Here is a 19622-nt window from a genome sequence, read left to right as displayed (position 1 = left end):
TTAAGTAGTTTATTAAGAAGATTTAATAATGGTATTTGTGCAATCTCTTATTTTCTTGACAACTCTTGCCAAGAACATAGCAACGATTAGGATTGTAGGGCCATACACAAACATATATATTTGTATGTTTGGCCACAGGTCGCAGATATCATCACGTCGCAAGGAGGCACGGTCACAAGCAAGTAGATACGTACGTATACACAAACGGATACCAAGGTGATAACTGTCGTTTGCTTTCAAAACGAAACTTCTGTTGGGCTGTTTCTGTCTCCAGGCGCCACTTTTGATTTGAAATAAATTTTTCGTTCAATTTTTTATCAGAAATTTAGTAAATTTTAGAAACCAAAAAGTTGGAATGTGGTATTGGAATGATTTTCTCGCAATTCATGGCTGAATAATTTAAAACTACCACATAGCATTCGTTTCTGTACTAACGTGTATGCCTGCTAATATCTTTTTGCACACACATGGGAAAGGTCTTTGTACAAGAGATATACGTCACAGAATAGGACTGATCTTTAAGCATCATTCAGGCTTTCTGTGCTGATTAAGATAATTCCAGTTGTATTTATTGTCAGGTTAGAATCCTTTTTGCTCCCCATTAAACCGTTTTTTTTCCTTTTAGTATGGCGTTAAACAACAAACAAATCAAATGTTACTATGTCGTAGCGGAAGATAACAGGGAAACAGTTGTTCCGTGTGATTTGGCGATGTAGTACACAGCGTATGAACGCCATTTTCATCGAGTTGGCCAAATAAGTAGTTTCAAAATACTGCAAAATATCAGTTATTCCGTCAGATATTCAGCCCGCCATGGCTTTACCAAGGTCTAGATCAAATCATAATATTAGACAGTTTTAACAAAGGTCATGCCGACCAAACACAGTATGGAACCATACGCTAGTTTTCCAAGAACCAGTTCAAATCACAATATGAGACATCAGTCCATCATGGCTTTACCAGACGCAAGTCCGAACCAGGAAAAGCCACAATAAGATACATCAGTCCATCATGTGTTTTCTAATTGCAAGTCCGAACCACAATATGATATATCAGTCCATCATGGCTTTACCAGACGCAAGTTTGAACCACAATATGATACATCAGTCCATCATGGCTTTACCAGACGCAAGTTTGAACCACAATATGATACATCAGTCCATTATGGTTTTACCACGAGACAGTCCGAACCACAATATTATACATCAGTCGACCATTGTAAAGATCCAGGCCAAGGCATAGTACGATACATCAGTCCTTCATGGCTTTACCATGCAAGAAACGGTCCAAACCACAAATCATAATATTAGACTTTAGCCCACCATGATCCAGACAAAACCGACACTAAACCATAATGTTAAACGGGTCATACCACAGCATAAAACATACCAATGCAAATTAACAATAGCCACGCCACCCCTTAGACATGAAAGCTCTCCTCACAGCTTTATCAAGGGCCTCTGGCCGAATGGTTAAGACGCTGATCTTTAAATCACAAAGACACACTAGTTGCGGGTTGAATACAGACATTAGAAAAGGAATTTGCAGATTCCCCCGATCTCAATGTCCTTGGAGCCTTGATGGCAATAAGCCATCGGCGATGTCCTGAAGACCAATTCCAGCAAAATGGTATGCCTATATGTACGTATATATGGGAAAAGTTTGTCATTTATAGCGTACCTCAGGTACCCCGGTTTCTTTCATCCATATCTCAAATATGTCTATCCATATCCATCGGTTGGAACTTTTCCCGAATCTAGAACATCCTATCACCAATAAAACCTGTTTGATACTGTGTTTAGGATATTGGGATTATTAAACCAATCACATCCCGAGGCTTGTTAATCGAAAAAGTAAAAAAACAAATCTCGCTAGTTACATAAAAATGAGTGCCCGTGTGTGATTTTTGAAAGACCCCTGGTACCATAGCTAACTCTAACATAGCGAACCCGTCAGTATGGTGATGAAGTCTAGCGGTTAAAATAGCAAGAAGCGATCGAGAATGCTCTTGTGACGGTTTGCGTACCATAATGTTCATTAAAACCACTTATTTGGTGTGTATATCTGTATATGAGAAAGCTCGTTATTAACTTGCCAAAGGTTAGTGGTTTATCCCGGGCTCTTCGGTTTCATTCACCTATAAAACTGACCCTCATCGTGTAAGTGGAATAGTCTTATGTCAACAAGCAATTAAATCAACTAATCAATCACTGAAGGCGGATTTATAGCGCTGCCTCTCTCAAACGACATCTAACTAGTCCCGATGGCTCAGTTGAGGGGATTGGGTGGGGGCGGTAGATCCAGTGTTAATCCTGGGTCAGGTTACACCTAAGACCTTAAAAGAGGAAGTTGTAGCTTAATCGCTTGGCGTTGACCCGTCTCAGTATAATGGCTCTGGTGGAGCGACTTACTTGTCTTCGGTAAGTCGTCTCAGTGAAGCAGCGCCAGATAAAAGAGGGGTGGGAATCCGTCCTGCAACAAGACGGCACATTACATGAACTCTAAGGACTCCTTCGTGGTTATATGACCAAAAAATTGTTGGGTACGACGTTAAACCCAAGCACACACTCACTCACTCAAATCACATGTGAGAGTCACCAAACTTCATGCCACACAGGTCATTGACAGTGTATTGACACGTACTTTGAGCGCTAATCCAAAGAACTTTTCTGTAATAATGTTTTGATACGAGTCACTTTCTTCTGTTAGACCCGGCAGTTATGGTGCTTGAAAAAAACCGTCTTTCTCATCATCGTTATCAGTATATGGGACAGTTTCATACAGAAAGTAGTCTGCCCAAACGGCTGAGTGTAAAAATATGCGGGATCACGCGAACGGTGGACTCAATGTCCGCAATGGCGCATGACTATTCATCACACTCTTCACTCTAGTCCTGTGCGTAGGCCATCGACTCGATGTCTCACTGATATCTCAATACGAATCTGTACAGTGCCTTGGTATATTTACATCAGTAGAAATGTCAGGAAGTTATGGCGCTATTGACAGCGCCAGTTGGACAGGTAATGGGTATATATTTGTACAAGAGATCTTTGCCAGAAAATTGTATTACCCCCCCCCCCCCCGAATCAATGGGGGGGGGGGGGGTAATAGGTTGTATCATATCGTTGTATCGTCACACACAATGAGGATCAACCTGACTACTACTAGAGGTTACTCTGCACCTGGTACGGTAAGGGCGGAGAATCGGCCCGAGGGAGATAAGAAAGTGCAATTTTCAAAATCCCATCACAGTTCTGTAAATTTCCAAATCAGATGTATAAAACCTGGTGGAATCACCCGTAAAAGTTATATGGCCATAAAAGAGATGGTTGCTTAGTTATAGCCCGCCAAAACTGCATTCCTGAACAAAAACGCCAATTTTGCGTTCAAACGTGGCACTGTGTCTTTAATTTACAACATGAAGATTAACCATAACCAGAAAAAATGTTTACTGAATCTTTAATGTGTGTATTTTTACGTGCTGTCAAAGTTTCATTCTGGTTAACGTCTTCATGTGTTGAAAAATAAACTATATAATGTGATCAGATTCGGCCATAATTTGTCAGGCGCCCTTCATAGTACAATGAACTAACAAAGTCACCATGGAGAGCAGGTTGCATTTCGGCAAAGAGTTCGAATTTTTGTTGTTCTGTTCTCTAGCTATCATTAACTTTAACATGTTAAAAGTATCAGGGTGAGCATCTGTTATATATGGATTTAACTGATTGGTGCATAACTGCGTATTAGTTAATTTTTCAGAAAGTTACTTTTGTGGTGCGGTTATTTTTCCCACTCTACAGATAAAAAGATATTTCAGTGCGACTAGAGCTGTCTATAATTTTTCGATTTTATCACCTATACATTGCTTCAGTATATGTTTGGAGCTTTATAAGTCGCATGCTTGCCATATAACAAGAAAAGAAGAGTAAAAGTAAACTGTAAAAGAAGTAGTCTCACAAGTCTCCCCGCCTTACCATACCAGGTCCGTTCAAATGCATAAGAAAGAAGAACATGTTTAATCGTTACAGAGTGTGACTGCTGGAACCAGAACCAAGTTTGCAGAGAGCACAAAATTTTGCTTTTGATCCCCTTTTACCCAATTTTGAGAAAGTGATGGGTGAACATTTTTTTTAAATATGCGTGCCCCTCACCTTATGACCGTTTATCGGTTATTTCTTCTCTGGCAATATGAAACAGTGATATCTCTTCTCTATTTATAGTTATTTCTGTGGCTCTTGTTAAAATAACAACTGAGTTCATTATGTCTTAATCAAACTGGGTCTAATCATTGTCTAACCGCAATAGGTCATTTCTTCAATATTAACTGAGTTGTAATGTGGAAGTAATGTGGAACGATTTTCGATTCTACACAGACTATGTGTCATTTCTGCCGGAAATGATGAAGTACTGATGTACGATATTTCATCGAACACAGTTCTTTCTGAAATAAAGAAGTGTCTATGAAGGGTTTCCAATAACAATATTCCATTCTTCACAGACTACGCATCAGTTCTGGAGCACACTCAGCAGCGCTCCGGACAGAAGTCGGCTCTGGGCGCCAGATCCGTGCCCGTGTGGACGTCGTGTCGGTGGATGATCGCCTACGCGTGCTTCACTGGCTCTGTGGTCACCCTCTCCCTCCAGCAAGACATGAGTATGGCTCTAGTGTGTATGTTCCCGCGAGTAGAGCCGCCAACAAACAGTACAGCGCTGCACTGGGTGGACATAGCCTCCAGTCCACCAACCAACTCCACAACTCCACATGTAAAGACAATGAACATGTTTAGATGAATTAATGTCATACTGAAGAATATGTCAGTTATGCGATGACGGAGACATTCTGCTCATTATACAAGATATCTGTATAACGTTCATGACCCCTTCTGTAGCAACCTTAAATGAAAATCTACTATGAATAAAATAAACAAGTTCAATTTAAGGTAGACCTTGCATGTGCAAACGTACCTTAAAGCAGATCTTATCACTTCGCCTAACAAACTGCAGATATATAGTTTGATGTTCCCCGGTTGAATTTCAGAAAACATTGTAAAAATGTTAGAATTTGTTGATCATAAAAACAGAAAATATACTTTACTCCGAAAGAGTGACCTTGCGGCGCGTCAACAGCATATTCAACGCACTGACCGTAGACCGTAACTTTGGGCTATATTTGTAACACAGAGGGACAATCGTTATATAACTCTATATATTGTTGTCCAAACTTTCTTATCAGCACCCAATATCATTACAGTATCATCATATTTAGTTAAAAATCAAGCATTATCCAACACCAATAGGTTTGCCGAATGTTTCGATAATGTTACCTCAGCTGACCTTTGTGACCTTGTTAAGCACGACGTTAAACCCCAAGTATCAGTAAAATGTGATTGGATGGGTGTCATGCCTGGTGTCTTCGGCATGATACTTTAGTTGCAGCAGCACTTTGGTGGAATGGGCTTACCCTTCCACAAGAAGACATAGTGCATGTGCACATACCAAACACATACATACATACATACATACATACATACATACATACATACATACATACATACATACATACATACATACATACATACATACATACATACATACATACATACATACATACATACATATATACATAGGTACGTACACACATACATACATATCTACATGCGTACGTACATACACACTTTGTCAATACACCAGTAAACAAACTTCTGAGATTTAATGGCTGCTTTAAGTAAATCCTCGTACTTGTGTTAGTGTAGACAGTTCTAAATAAAACTCAGTTGGGGAAAAGCATTCAGTCCCTAAACTAAACAAAAAAGAGGCAATCATAACTGGGCAGTTCTGTGAATATTAATTAACGTGGCTGTACGACTTTGTGCTTTGGTAATCAGTAGGCATAAAATTTAACCTCACTTCATTCAATGGTCTATACTGATAATTTTCAGACCACGTCCTTAGACTGGAGCGAAGAAACCCAAGGTTTCATCCTCTCCGCCCAGTTTTATGGCGGACTGGTATCCCCTATAATAGGTGGCTACTTGTCTACACGTTATGGTGGAAAATGGGTCCTGGTGGTTGCCACGTCATGTGCGGTTTTGTCCACGGCCACGACACCTCCCTTAGCCTGGGAGAGTCCCTGGCTGGTCTTCACACTCCGTGTTATATTGGGGTTTGCTTTGGTAAGAATTTATTTATTTATTTATTTTTCTTATGCCATACTGAAGAATATTTCACTTATACGAAGGCGGCCAGCATTGTTTAGAGAGGAAATCAGGCAAAGCCTTCCGAGGCCTCTCACTAATCCCATCGCTGTGAGTTCAAGTCCAGCTCATGCTGGCTTCCTTTCCGGTCATACGTGGGAAGGTCTGCCAGCTACTGTCCGGTATCCTCTCACTATCATGCTGATCGCCGTCGATCAGCCTGATATATTCCTGAGTACGCGGCATAAAACACCAATCAAATAAATAAATAAATCAATGTTCAGAGGTAAACAACAATGTATGTTGATTGTTGTATATGTCCAACAATCTCGGCATTAACATCGCCATTAAGATCTTGGGTAGATCTTGAGCTTGGGTAGAAATTCATTCAAAATTAAAAAAGAACGAGACATTCCTGTTCCTGGCATTTTATTTTATATGCAGGGATTCCATGCATTGTGACTCAATAATTCGGCACTTTATTTTGCTATTATGAGGAGACTCACATTTGATGATGGAATGGCAAAATAAAATGCCGAAATACTAGTCACATTGAAACTACATGTGTATCACTGGTCATAGTTACACTACTTGTGTATCACTAGTCACAGTTTCTAGACTTTTGTATTACTAGTCACAGTTACACACTACTTGTGTATTACTAGTCACAGTTACACGACTTGTGTATTACTAGTCACGGTTACACTACTTGTGTATTACTAGTCACAGTTACACACTACTTGTGTATTACTAGTCACAGTAACACTACTTGTGTATTACTAGTCACAGTTATACTACCTGTGTATCACTAGTCACAGTTACACGACTTGTGTATTACTAGTCACGGTTACACTACTTGTGTATTACTAGTCACAGTTACACACTACTTGTGTATTACTAGTCACAGTTACACTACTTGTGTACTACTAGTCACGGTTACACTACTTGTTTATTACCAGTCACAGTTACACACTACTTGTGTATTACTAGTCACAGTTACACTACTTGTGTGTTACTAGTCACAATTACACTACTTGTGTATTACCAGTCACAGTTACACACTACTTGTGTATTACTAGTCACAGTTATACTACCTGTGTATTACTAGTCACAGTTACACTACCTGTGTATTACTAGTCACAGTTACACTACCTGTGTATTACTAGTCACAGTTACACACTACTTGTGTATTACTAGTCACAGTTACACTACTTGTGTATTACTAGTCACAGTTACACACTACTTGTGTATTACTAGTCACAGTAACACTACTTGTGTATTACTAGTCACAGTTATACTACCTGTGTATCACTAGTCACAGTTACACGACTTGTGTATTACTAGTCACGGTTACACTACTTGTGTATTACTAGTCACAGTTACACACTACTTGTGTATTACTAGTCACAGTTACACTACTTGTGTACTACTAGTCACGGTTACACTACTTGTTTATTACTAGTCACAGTTACACACTACTTGTGTATTACTAGTCACAGTTACACTACTTGTGTGTTACTAGTCACAATTACACTACTTGTGTATTACCAGTCACAGTTACACACTACTTGTGTATTACTAGTCACAGTTATACTACCTGTGTATTACTAGTCACAGTTACACTACCTGTGTATTACTAGTCACAGTTACACTACCTGTGTATTACTAGTCACAGTTACACACTACTTGTGTATTACTAGTCACAGTTACACTACCTGTGTATTACTAGTCACAGTTATACTACCTGTGTATTACTAGTCACAGTTATACTACCTGTGTATTACTAGTCACAGTTATACTACCTGTGTACTACTAGTCACAGTTACACTACTTGTGTATTATGGACAAAGTTTGCAGTGGCACTACAGGGTAATTTCTGTGGGTCAGCTACAGGCTGAATACGTAAGAATTGTAAGCTTTTAATTTGATCCACATCTATTATTTTTTAACCTTGCCATGTTGGTTGTTTTTCTTGTTGATAAGGGCATGTTCAACCCTGCTGTTCAGGCTCTGTTGACGAAGTGGGCCCCGGTGTTCGACAGGGCGAAGATGATTGCCTTCTGCTTTTCAGGTAAGATGTACGAGTGCTTCCTCTACTTGTAATCATGCAACATTTGTGTGGATGACCTGATGCACGAAATTGTTACTCAGGATTCTTTTGAGAGTTTTTGCTTGCAGAGAAAGAAAATCAACTCTTAAGAATCAGTGGAATGAAACTATATCTTCTTTTTGATGAGCCTATTTTCGCAGTAAATTATATACTGCGACGTGATTAGTTTGTAAGGCGGGATCAGTAAACAGTGTTGATAGTCTGTGTCACCAATGACCCCACACCGACCTTTGTCTGGTTTGAAAAAGAGTGTTCAATGTAAGGTTCTCTTTTTGTGCACACACACACACACACTACATGAGTAAGGTTCATTAGAATTTTATTCACACCTGGACATTAAGGTGTCGAAAAAGTTCTCAGGTCAAATACGTTTTCAATATGGTTCATACGACCAAAATTAAAATTTATACAGTTGACTGTATTCAGTGAAAAAAAGATTAAAATAAATGATATCTGCAGATGTAGTTTTGTTTTCCTTCCTACTGATGCTTACAGCATCATGCAGATGGTCCGTGGGTTTCTCTCGGGCTCTCCCAGGTTTCCATCATAATCCTGGCCGCCGTCTAATGAATGAAATATTCTTGAGTACCAATCAAATAAATAAATAGATAAAAAAAAATAAATTTATTCCTTCGAGTATATGCTCCATCTCACATAGTGTTTTCACATTCAAAAAGTTTCTTCTTCTGTTTCATTTCTTTACGATGACCTCTACTTAGGATAATGCGTGTCTGTTTTCTCCGCCAGGTGCAAACTTAGGTAACGTGATATCATATGCTGTCCCGGGCCTGCTGTGTGATATACCGCTGGCGGGAGGATGGCCCCTCGTCTTCTACATCTTCAGTAAGCTTCCTCAGTCAGTCACTCAGTCACTTAGTCAGTCATCTTAAACATAAACCAGTACTGCAGTCAAGGAGAATCCAGGACAAAAGCCCCGGGGGACAAAAGCCTCGGCGGACAAAAGATCCGTCGTCTTAATTAACCGACAAATCATATCCGACAGTCTAACAAACATGATATCAAATATTTGTTGGCGGGAATTCATACAGTGTAACTTTGTTTTTTTTTTTCATCCAAAAATTTGTGATTTATTTATTTATTTATTTGATTGATGTTTTACGCCGAACTCAATAATATTTCACTTATACGAATGGCGGCCAGCATTATGGTGGGAGGAAACCGGGCACAGCCCGGGGGAAATCCACCACCATCCGCAGGTTGCTGGCATATCTTTCCATGTATGTCCGGAGAGGAAGCCAGCATGAGACTTGAACTCACAGCGACGGCATTGGTGAGAGGCTCCTGGATCATTACGCTGCGCAAGCGCGCTAACCAACTGAGCCACGGAGGCCCCAATATTTGTGATCAACGCTTATCTGTCTCTCGGGTTCAACAGCTTTCCTCTCATAAGCGTTGTACACGTACGTTTTCAAAACAATATCGCCAAAATGACTGTCTCTGATGTCTCTAATATTATTATCGAATGTTTTCCATCGAGCAAATATAAGTTTATTCTACACACTACCACTATACTAGATTGCTTGGCATACAGGTTATAACTTACTACGACTCACAGTATCACCTCACGCCTGCCATCATGTATGCATTTTGAGTCGGTTTACATCTTTTGTTATGTTAGGCATCTTATGTTGTCTTTTTGAACAGATGTATTTAAAACATTTGATTATCGTAGTTCACAAGAAAAATATTAGTTTTGAATACTCTTAAAAGGAATAAGAAATAATAATTTTTTTGTAGGCTACTGTGTATTTTTCCCTATTGCATATACCCTGCATTGGTGCATATGATAAATAAAACGAATCATTGATCTTAACGTTAAATCGGCAGCATTCCACTTTAATTGCGTAAATTAAAATTTATGTATTATTCCCCGAAATCCGGAAAAATGAAACTACACTCCGAAAAGATCGAAACAAGCATGTTTTGTCTCTTTTGGTTGTCTGAGATTTGTGTTAGGAAATAACAATAACAATAACAATAGGAAAAAGCCTAACACCAGCTTTAGGTTTCAGATAAGCCTGGAATGGAGGTCGACTATGGAGGTCGGTATACCGCCGAGAGATATATCTCTTTCCGATGTATTCAAAAACGGTTAGAATACAAGGAGACTAAACGAGTGTGAAGAGGTTTTAATGATCGCAAACATGTATTGAAATCTGAAACGTCATTTCAGGAGGAATGTTTTAAGTTTTCTCAAACAAACAAACAACTTAAGTTATTTCCCACCTACACTTAATACTGATCGAGAGGCTTTTGTCAACCGGGGTTTATGTCCGCCGGAGGAAGGGGAGGATTGCACGGCTTTGTCAGCGGCTTTTTTTTTGGGTTTTTTTTGTCCGCTGGAGCCTTTGTCCGTCCCGCGTCTAATGGCTATACTTGAATAATCTAACCGCCGTTTACCTCTTTCCAGCATTACACCCATCCACACACATCCCTCACCCAACCCTAAACTGGTCACGTTTGAATCTTTAGTTCACTAAAATTTAACATGGAAAACCTTTTCTTGTTTCAGGCGGGGTAGCATTGCTCTGGATACTCTGGATTCTGCTTTGTGTCTACGACTCGCCCGAGAAACACCCGAGAGTTTCCGAGATTGAGCGCCATTACATATTGTCTGGCATGACACGGTCTCACAAGAAAGAGGTACCTGAGCGACACTCGTATGTTATATACCATAGTTTGAACTTAAGCATGGTTATAAAATGATTTCAAATGGGAACTGCTAATTTTATTGCTAAATTTATTTATTTATTTCATTGGTGTTTTACGCCGTATACTCAAGAATATTTCGCTTATACGACAGCGGCCAGCATTATTGTGGGAGGAACCGGGCAACCCACAACCATCTGCAGTACTATGACAACATAACCGAGTACTCTCAAAATTAATCTGTTAATTGTAACATGAGTGAAGCTGTTGTTATAACATAATACTGAGTCACATAATATCCTGTAATATAATCTGTATGTTGAATTAATGGAATATGTTTGTTATATTTAAGTGAATAACCTTTTGAAATAGCAGAATGCATTCTAGCATCACTCAGACAATTGACTTTGTGGGCAATTTAACAGATTATTTTTTGAATGTGTCAAGGCCTCACAATCAGCAAAAGCGGAGGCATCCACAAATTGACCGTTCTTGCGATTGTCCTAGAACCATCCTCACCACTCGGGCATGACCACACCCACCCCAACTCCCACCCCACTCCCCAACACCTCCCCTACGCTTATTTTATCACGTTTCGTATATATAGTGAATGACTTTGGTAGAATTTAAGTGTCAAGTCCGACCTTTTATAGCACTTTATAACTTCCATGTGTACCTTTCCGTAAGTGACTTCCATGCTTTGTTTGAGGCAACAGAGGTTTCCAGCCCTCTACAACTATATTCTTTGGGCTTCTTAAAATGGCAAAGACATTATCAGTATCACAGAAGTGAAAAATGTTCCCATTAGCTTTACTGTGTAAGCAATGTGTTTCGTCTTTTTTTATTTTCTTTTTTTTTTCAGATCAGGCGGTTACCGTGGATTCACATGATGAAGTCACTTCCGCTTTGGGCTTGCATCGTCAGTCAGTTTGTCAACGTCTTCTGTCAGCTCGTCCAACAACTTAACGTGCCTATGTACATGAGGGATGTCCTGCGTTTCTCCATAGAGCAGGTGTGTAACGCGCATGACCAATATATTATCGCTTCCCGTGCTCAATTTTCACGAAAACGATTTGCTTGAACATAGCCTTTTTCTACAAAGGATAACGCAAAATTTCCAAGGAGAAATTTAAAGCACAGTTAATAATTTGGCATAGAGTTGTTCATGCTGGCATACATTTGCCTTGCGTTATCGTAAAATGGTCTGTATAAGAAAAGCTATTCCAGTGAAAATCGCTTCTCGGCTTTACCAATGGTCGCAAACCACGGGGAGCCGGTTTCAAAATTTTTTATGTTGGTCGTACATCTACATTGTTAGAAAGTGCTTAATATCTTAGCTTGCACCCTAATTTTGAAAAGTATTATTAGGGTATTTTGAAAACTGACGTGTACTTTTGTGTATTACATTCATACACAATTCAAGTGTGAACTAATCTCGCCGTCGTATTGGTGAAATATTCTCGAGTCTGGTGCAAAACACCAATCAAATAAATAAATAAATCAGTTACTGTCAACTGTGCAAGGGGCCTGCTTTTTGACTGTCTGATTTACACGATGTAAACAGCTGGACACCTGCATGTGTCATGGAACTGTGTAAGGCCAGGTTGACTTTTTGGTGATCCTGTTGTTTTCAGAATGGTCTTCTGTCCACATTGCCCGCCTTTGGACGACTACTTGGTGCGATTTTGTGCGGGTTTGTGTCTGATATGTTTATCAGGAAGAAATACCTGTCCGTGTCAGCTACCAGAAAGTTATTCTTTTGTATAGGTACGGCTAATTCTTGATTCTCCTTGGGCACAGGCAAGAGTGCACAGATCGATCACATCAGCTATCGATTTAATCAAGGGTATACGAGCACGTAAAAGGATCCTCAAGCTGTGAGGTAGACCTAATCGAGCAAAGGTTTCCGGATCCCTTTCACCGGATAAAACAGCAATCAATTGTAAGAGAGATAAGTAGCAAGCGTACAGGTAGCTTTAAACGATGTTAATACGCCTGTACTAGTAAAATGAATCCTCCTCTGTTTTTGTGTATATAAATGAATTATGTACAACCCAATTTCCCAGTCAGTGGATCTATCAGCTGTTTAATCATCTTACAATGGATTAGCAAACACATAGCCACCAGAATCGATCTTTCGCCTTTATAATTAGACCCCAATATTGTCGCTGTGGCTAAACCATTCGCTCCCTCAAACGATCTTTAGTGAAATTTTCCAGTAAATCAGCAAGGCCAACACGAATAAATGACCTAAAGATATCGTAAATGGATTATTTTGACAAGATGTCAGTGTGTCCTTCAGTTCGTCTACCAAACCATTCTGCAATCCTTCAGTTAGTGTAAGCATGAATCAGTAACTCAATACATCACTTCCATCTTTTGTGGGCGTACGATTCTCTCTACAGGGTTTGTAGTGCCGGGCGGAGCGCTGTTTGGTCTAGCCTACCTAACCAGTGACCAGCGCCTGTACGCCGTAGTCCTGCTGGTGATCGCTGGTACCTCCTCCTCAGCCGGAATGCTAACTATCCGGGTGAACCTCACCGACATAGCTCCAAGGTGAGTATTTACTTGGTTCTTTAATCCAGATTGGTTTAGACTAGTGTTTGTAGACTACAGAACCCAATATTCCGGTCGAATATAGGTCGATCGATTTATTAATCACCTCAATGGAGAACATCCTGATGTGGTTTTTGATGGCGTTAACACTTTCATTCTCAGTCCAAATAGCTTCTCAACAAGTAAGCATTAGTTTTATGTAAAGCAATGCAGTATTCGCTCATCAACACATTTTTTCTGTTTTGACAGTACAACTAAATCGACAAATGCAGCCGATACATTTTGAAGCCTGTGAATGCCATCAGTAGCAAGTCAGATATAAACAATCTATGGGTGATATTCAAATAAATGACGTGTTTCAGACACGCCAGTATACTACTGGGTATCTTGATGACAGTAACGGGGCTCGTGGGTATGATTACGCCAGTACTGGTCACAGTCCTCACGACCCAGGTATGCTATATGACCTCTTCTTTTTAAACTTAACAGGCGAATGAAGGAATTGAAGGAGTGAAAAAATGACTGAGTGAAAGGAAGAATGAACTAACCGATCAGTGGGAGAGGTGATGAATATGACTAAAAATACTATTTCCTAATCTTTCCTTCGTAGTATAACGTGGAGATCACTGATTCCTAAATCATGGTTAATCATGAATCGATACTGACAACAAACTGAGTTTAAGAACGGAATGGGAATAACAACAGATTGGGATAGATCAGTGACCTGGGGTAAGAGGTTTTTTTTGGGATTCATTAAGAAATGGGACCCATATGAATTCATCACGAATCTGTTTTGAATACGGAATGGGAATGATCATGGGGCGGGATTGAGGTTGACAACGGATTTGATCATGGAATGGGGTTAACAAATAGGAGTTGATCACGGAATGGGACTTGAGAACAGAATGGTATTGACAATGGATTGGGCAGATCAGAGAAAGCGATTAGACAACGATTGGAAATGATGACGGAATTGTGTTGTCAACGGATTGGGATTGATCATGAATGTGGATGGGTCACAGGTCGGGATAAATCGCATAGTGATAGAGGTTGACTTTCTTTTGAGTACCGGTAGCTTTTAAAAATATCACCTTTGCTGACAATGGTGTTTGTTAGATATGTCGCCGTTATACCAGATGAGATGATAAGGAAACTGGAGGGCATCAATTTTAATGTACCACTGAACGAATGACTGAATGTATGATTAAGGCTTATAGCCATGTGGGCAACACAGGGGCCATATTGTGGCGAGAACATGTTTAAACATGGAGCCATCTCAGAAAAATGGTTTCGACACGAAATTGAAAACGTTCAAAATCAAACTAAATAATTGGACATAATTAAAAACGTCAGGTAATAGTCAAAAACCAATTTGTATCTTTAAAAACACAATCCAGAAATGTATACATATATAATCTGAAAAAGGTGATTATAGAAATGTGTTAATAATCATATTTATGATATAGACCAATGGACGCTGTCAAACAATTCAAACATATAGTCGACGGTGTAGAGCCTTTGCTGAACACGAGCAAAATCTGCTCAATCAAATAGGATATGTTTGAGGCCCAACTGGACTTAACACAAAATAGACACTTGGGGGCAATGTCCTGGGTACCACTGCACGGAGTGTATGGTTTAAATCAAATAGGCTGTGCCAAGAATTATTAACAATGGATATGGTTTTTGATAAACAATGTTATATATGTATGCTTGGGGTTTAACGAACAATGTTATGTGTGGAGTACACATTCTGTAATTTATTGGTTTATTTATTTGATTGGTGTTTTACGCCGTACTCCATAATATTTCACGAATTTCACGAATTTCATGACGGCGGCCAGCATTATGGTGGGAGGAAACCAGACAGAACCCGGGTAAAACTCGCGACCATCCGCAGGTTTCTGGCAGACCTTCCTGCGCACGGGATACTCTGTTAAGATCACAGTGTAAGTGTGTTAAAGTGTAAAAGAACACCATGCGGCCTACCGCTTAACACTCTCTCGTTTATTTCAACAGAATAAATCTGGGTGTAGGGGGTAGAATAGATGATTGATTCAGTGGGGAGACGAATAAATATGTACTGATGTTACTATATCTACATGTGGTTAGAGTAAGGATACGGTGTAAGTAAATTAAAACATTTATCGCCCCTCACCAACCTTTAGCCTATACTCTTGAGTTGTTACGTTATAAAAAATACGGCGACATTAAATATTGTCCTCTGATGTGAAAATTCATACATACACATTCCATTTACGTTTTACTTTAACATCAGCCAGCATCCAAATGTGAAGCAGTGCAATGTCAAAGCTTTATTTTAATGTATTCAGTGAAAAGACAAATTAATTATCCGATACGTTGGAAGAAGGGTGTGCGCGGTAATGAAATGCTCATTTCGAGCTTCGGGGAAGAAATTCTAAGTATTCCCCCGCCTCCACTGTTCGCGGAGAAATCCTAAGTATTCCCCCGCCTCCACTGTTCCCGGAAAAATCCTCAGTATTCCCCCGCCTCCACTGTTCCCGGAAAAATCCTCAGTATTCCCCCGCCTCCACTGTTCCCGGAAAAATCCTCAGTATTCCCCCGCCTCCACTGTTCCCGGAAAAATCCTCAGTATTCCCTCGCCTCCACTGTTCCCGGAGAAATCCCCACTATTCCTCCCCCGCCACTGTTGCCGGAACCTTGCAGCGGTCTTAAGGCTGTTTATAGGTGATGATGTAAATAAGAAGGTCCTTGGGGATCAATTGTTATCAAGTAATATGACCTGCACAGCGAGCTTGCTTTTAACTGGGATGGAAATCTGCATGCCTGAATTTAAAGGGGCATAATTCTAATAAATAATTCTATTATATACCCATATATGTGGTCCATTGAAACCAGTCGGATTGCACCCCATAATCGTCCTGTACTTGGACCGATAACGAATCTCAAAGAGCGGGTTTTTCCGTATTGTACGGCAGAAGAGGTAATTTTTAATTTAATTCTAAACGCATTTGGGAGCGCTAGGGCTGTTGTTCATTGTCTGCTGTCCACGCTCCTCGTAATCATTGACGGGGATATGTTGACGGAGGAAAGAATTTCATTATTTGTTGACTCCCACACTCCAGAAAGTACCGTAGTAAACCGAAGACCAAACGCGATTTATATGCAGCCTTCACTGTGCAATATCATGTATTGCCCATTAAATGAATGTAGGCCTACCGTAACGATGATTATTTGTGTTAAATCCTACATGCACTGTATGTACGTGTATACTTACGGTGTAGGTGCGAATGAATTTAAATGTCCTACATGTATGTTTATTTTTTTTTTTTATTTGATTGTTACTTAACGACATATTAACAATTTTTGTACATGTTGGAGGACGATCAGTTTCATGGAAGGAGGAAACCGGAGTGTCTTTTGTAAACCACCGACCCTTTGGCAAGTTATTGACCCACTTCACGACGTGTGGCATATAGATATGCTTCATACTGGTGGAAGACAGATGGTCTTCAACAACGCTAACGTTAGACTGGGTCACATGGACGTGATCTACCAATTAGGCTGAACAAGCGGGGAAATTTACAAATTCCCGGTCAAAGGCCGGATTTGAACCCGCTTCTCGTGTGTCCCGGGGATTAAAAGTAAAGAAGTTGAAATATAACCACTTCAATATCTGTTTTCATTATTTATGTTGCAGGGGACACAAGAGGAGTGGAGGGTCGTGTTTTTTATGTGCACTGGATTGTATATCTTCGGCACATTGGTGTTTGTGCCCTTCGGTTCGTCTGACGAACAATGGTGGTCGTCTGAAACCGAGGACAGTGTGGCGCTGTTGGGAGAACAGGCTAGGGGCAGTCACTATCGAAATGGCTATGTGGTGACCAATCAGCTGATTGTACCTAATCCGGGGTCAAATTCACGTCGTTCTTTCGATAACGGTCAGCCAAAAGGACAGACGTTTTTAGAGTCAGTTTCATGATTTTTTGAAAATCCCTAGTTCAGTATAATTCAACCAGTGGTTAGTTGGTATAGAAGAACCTAGCTGGATGGTCATGACACGTCAAAACACATTTGTATATGGTTGTTAGCTGGAAGACGTTTGTGATGTATATATAAATAAATAGTATATGTTACTTGTACAGTGTGGGCGTGACCATTTTGACACCAGGAAGACAAGAATTAAGGGTGGCATAATACTTGCAACTGGGGTGTAACTTAATTAGTTATTGTACGGTTTGAATTGCGCACTCGTGCTTGCTCTAGTTCAAGGCGATATAAACTAAGTACTTTGGATAACGGACGCCAGTTAAGCTTGAAAAAAAATTTTAGAAAGCCTTCCAAACGGTAACAAGAAACTCGAGTTTGCATGTCACTGGAGGAATAAAGAACCATAAAGAGTAGCGAGGCCAGTAATTATATGTGCTTTATGTGAAACTATGTGTTTTATTGACATCACGCAAGTTAGGTTTCCGGAGATTTTACAAACCAGTATTGCGGTCAATCGCGTTGTTATTGCGCTCTGAAGACAATGTAACATGTATATTCCAGTAAATTGCACAGTATAATGATAACAGGAGTGGGGCCTCCGTGGCTCAGTCGGTTAGCGCGCTAGCGCTTCGTAATGACCCACGAGCCTCTCACCAATGCGGTCGCTGTGAGTTCAAGTCCAGCTCATGCTGGCTTCCTCTCCGGCCGTAAGTGGGAAGGTCTGTCAGCAACCTGCGGATGGTCGTGGGTTTCCCCCGGGCTGTGCCCGGTTTCCACCCACCATAATGCTGGTCGCCGTCCTATAAGTGAAATATTCTTGAGGACGGCGTAAAACACCAATCAAAAAAGAAAAAAAAAAAAAAGATAATAGGAGTCAGATTGTGAAAAGCTGTATTCTGAAGTCCGCCATTAAGCGTAGACGGAACCTTCAATACAGCGTGTATGTTAAGGTAGAGCGACTGAAAGAAGCTATATTGGAGATTATTAATTTGCGCCGGGCGATTTTCGGTATTATTTTAGAATACTAGTATCCCATAAAATTACGTACTTCAGTGGATTGTCCGGTTTTTAAGTTTTGAATGTGTAGTGGTACAGTTTCAGGATCGCATGTGATAGAAGATCACAGTGTACGCAGCTGACAATTTCTGATATATGCATTCTGTGAGATGAACAAGCTGTTTCATTTTACTGAAAAAACTAACAGAGAGTAACACAGACAACAAAAAAGATGGATAGCTCCTTATGCCCCCGTCATTCTCTTTTCGCATGAAGCACGGGGAACACTTCCTTAAAATACTTCAGGGAACTCTGCTAGAACTTAATGTGTTCTGAAAAGTGTGCATTATGTGAATTTCTGAATGTGCCCCTGCAAACGCGCCGAAGGTGCGTATTCATCCCTACAAAACCGAACCCTCGGTGACCTTCGCGGCCCCGCCAAAAGATCCCCAATCCGCGCCGTCCGCGGACCACGCATGGGCTCTCCGCATTTTCCACCTGACACCCTACACAATGCCGCAAAGGTCGCTGTGAAATAGGGCGCTGTCAGCCACCCTACTAAGTGAAGTATCTAAATTTCTGACCGTCAGCCGGTAAAAACAATATCAAAGTCAAACTGCTGCCTGATGTCCAGAGCGCAGGTATCGTTTTAATTTTGAACTTGACCAAAGTTAGTGTTGAGTTTTGGAGCTCATCGAATGAATACCATGCTGCCTCAGACAAAGTAATTTTGCCACTGGGTTGTCTGCATGTTGTTCGAATTTTTACTGCGCTTATATCATTTTGCACGGATGCAGTTGGCATCTTTCTGGTGCTACAACAGAATGCAAAAGAGGCATTACGCAGACAGAAGCTCTCTTGATAGCGAATTATTACATAGGAATTAGTGTTATGAGATATGAGCCTGTCTTGGTGGCTTCGTGGTACTTCAGGTAAGAGTTTCTATGACATTCATGTATACAGCTTGTATTCTCTGTGTATGTATTGTGTGCAATACATTTAACACCTACAGTGATCGAAACACGTGGAGGAAACCCACAGTTCAACAAGTGGTGATAAACTTTACCGTAGCCACGAACCCCTTGAATTCATTGACCAGCTAAGGTTTGACTGACTAGAATAAT

General features: G+C 40.3%; 1 protein-coding gene across 1 annotated transcript; it reads left to right on the top strand.

Moving 5' to 3' along the window:
• The first annotated feature begins 2977 nt into the window (after positions 1-2977).
• On the top strand, positions 2978-17494 carry LOC135475708 (sialin-like). Its single transcript, XM_064755641.1, has 10 exons — positions 2978-3020; positions 4499-4764; positions 5940-6173; positions 8178-8265; positions 10838-10968; positions 11837-11986; positions 12609-12741; positions 13380-13530; positions 13893-13983; positions 17213-17494. Exons 1-10 carry the CDS (start codon positions 2978-2980, stop codon positions 17492-17494), a joined length of 1569 nt encoding a protein of 522 aa, XP_064611711.1.
• The last annotated feature ends 2128 nt before the right edge of the window (positions 17495-19622 follow it).

This window comes from Liolophura sinensis, chromosome 9, assembly GCF_032854445.1.
Source record: "Liolophura sinensis isolate JHLJ2023 chromosome 9, CUHK_Ljap_v2, whole genome shotgun sequence".
In the NCBI taxonomy this organism is placed as follows: Eukaryota; Metazoa; Mollusca; class Polyplacophora; order Chitonida; family Chitonidae; genus Liolophura; species Liolophura sinensis.
This window is presented reverse-complemented; position numbering and strand designations above follow the sequence as displayed.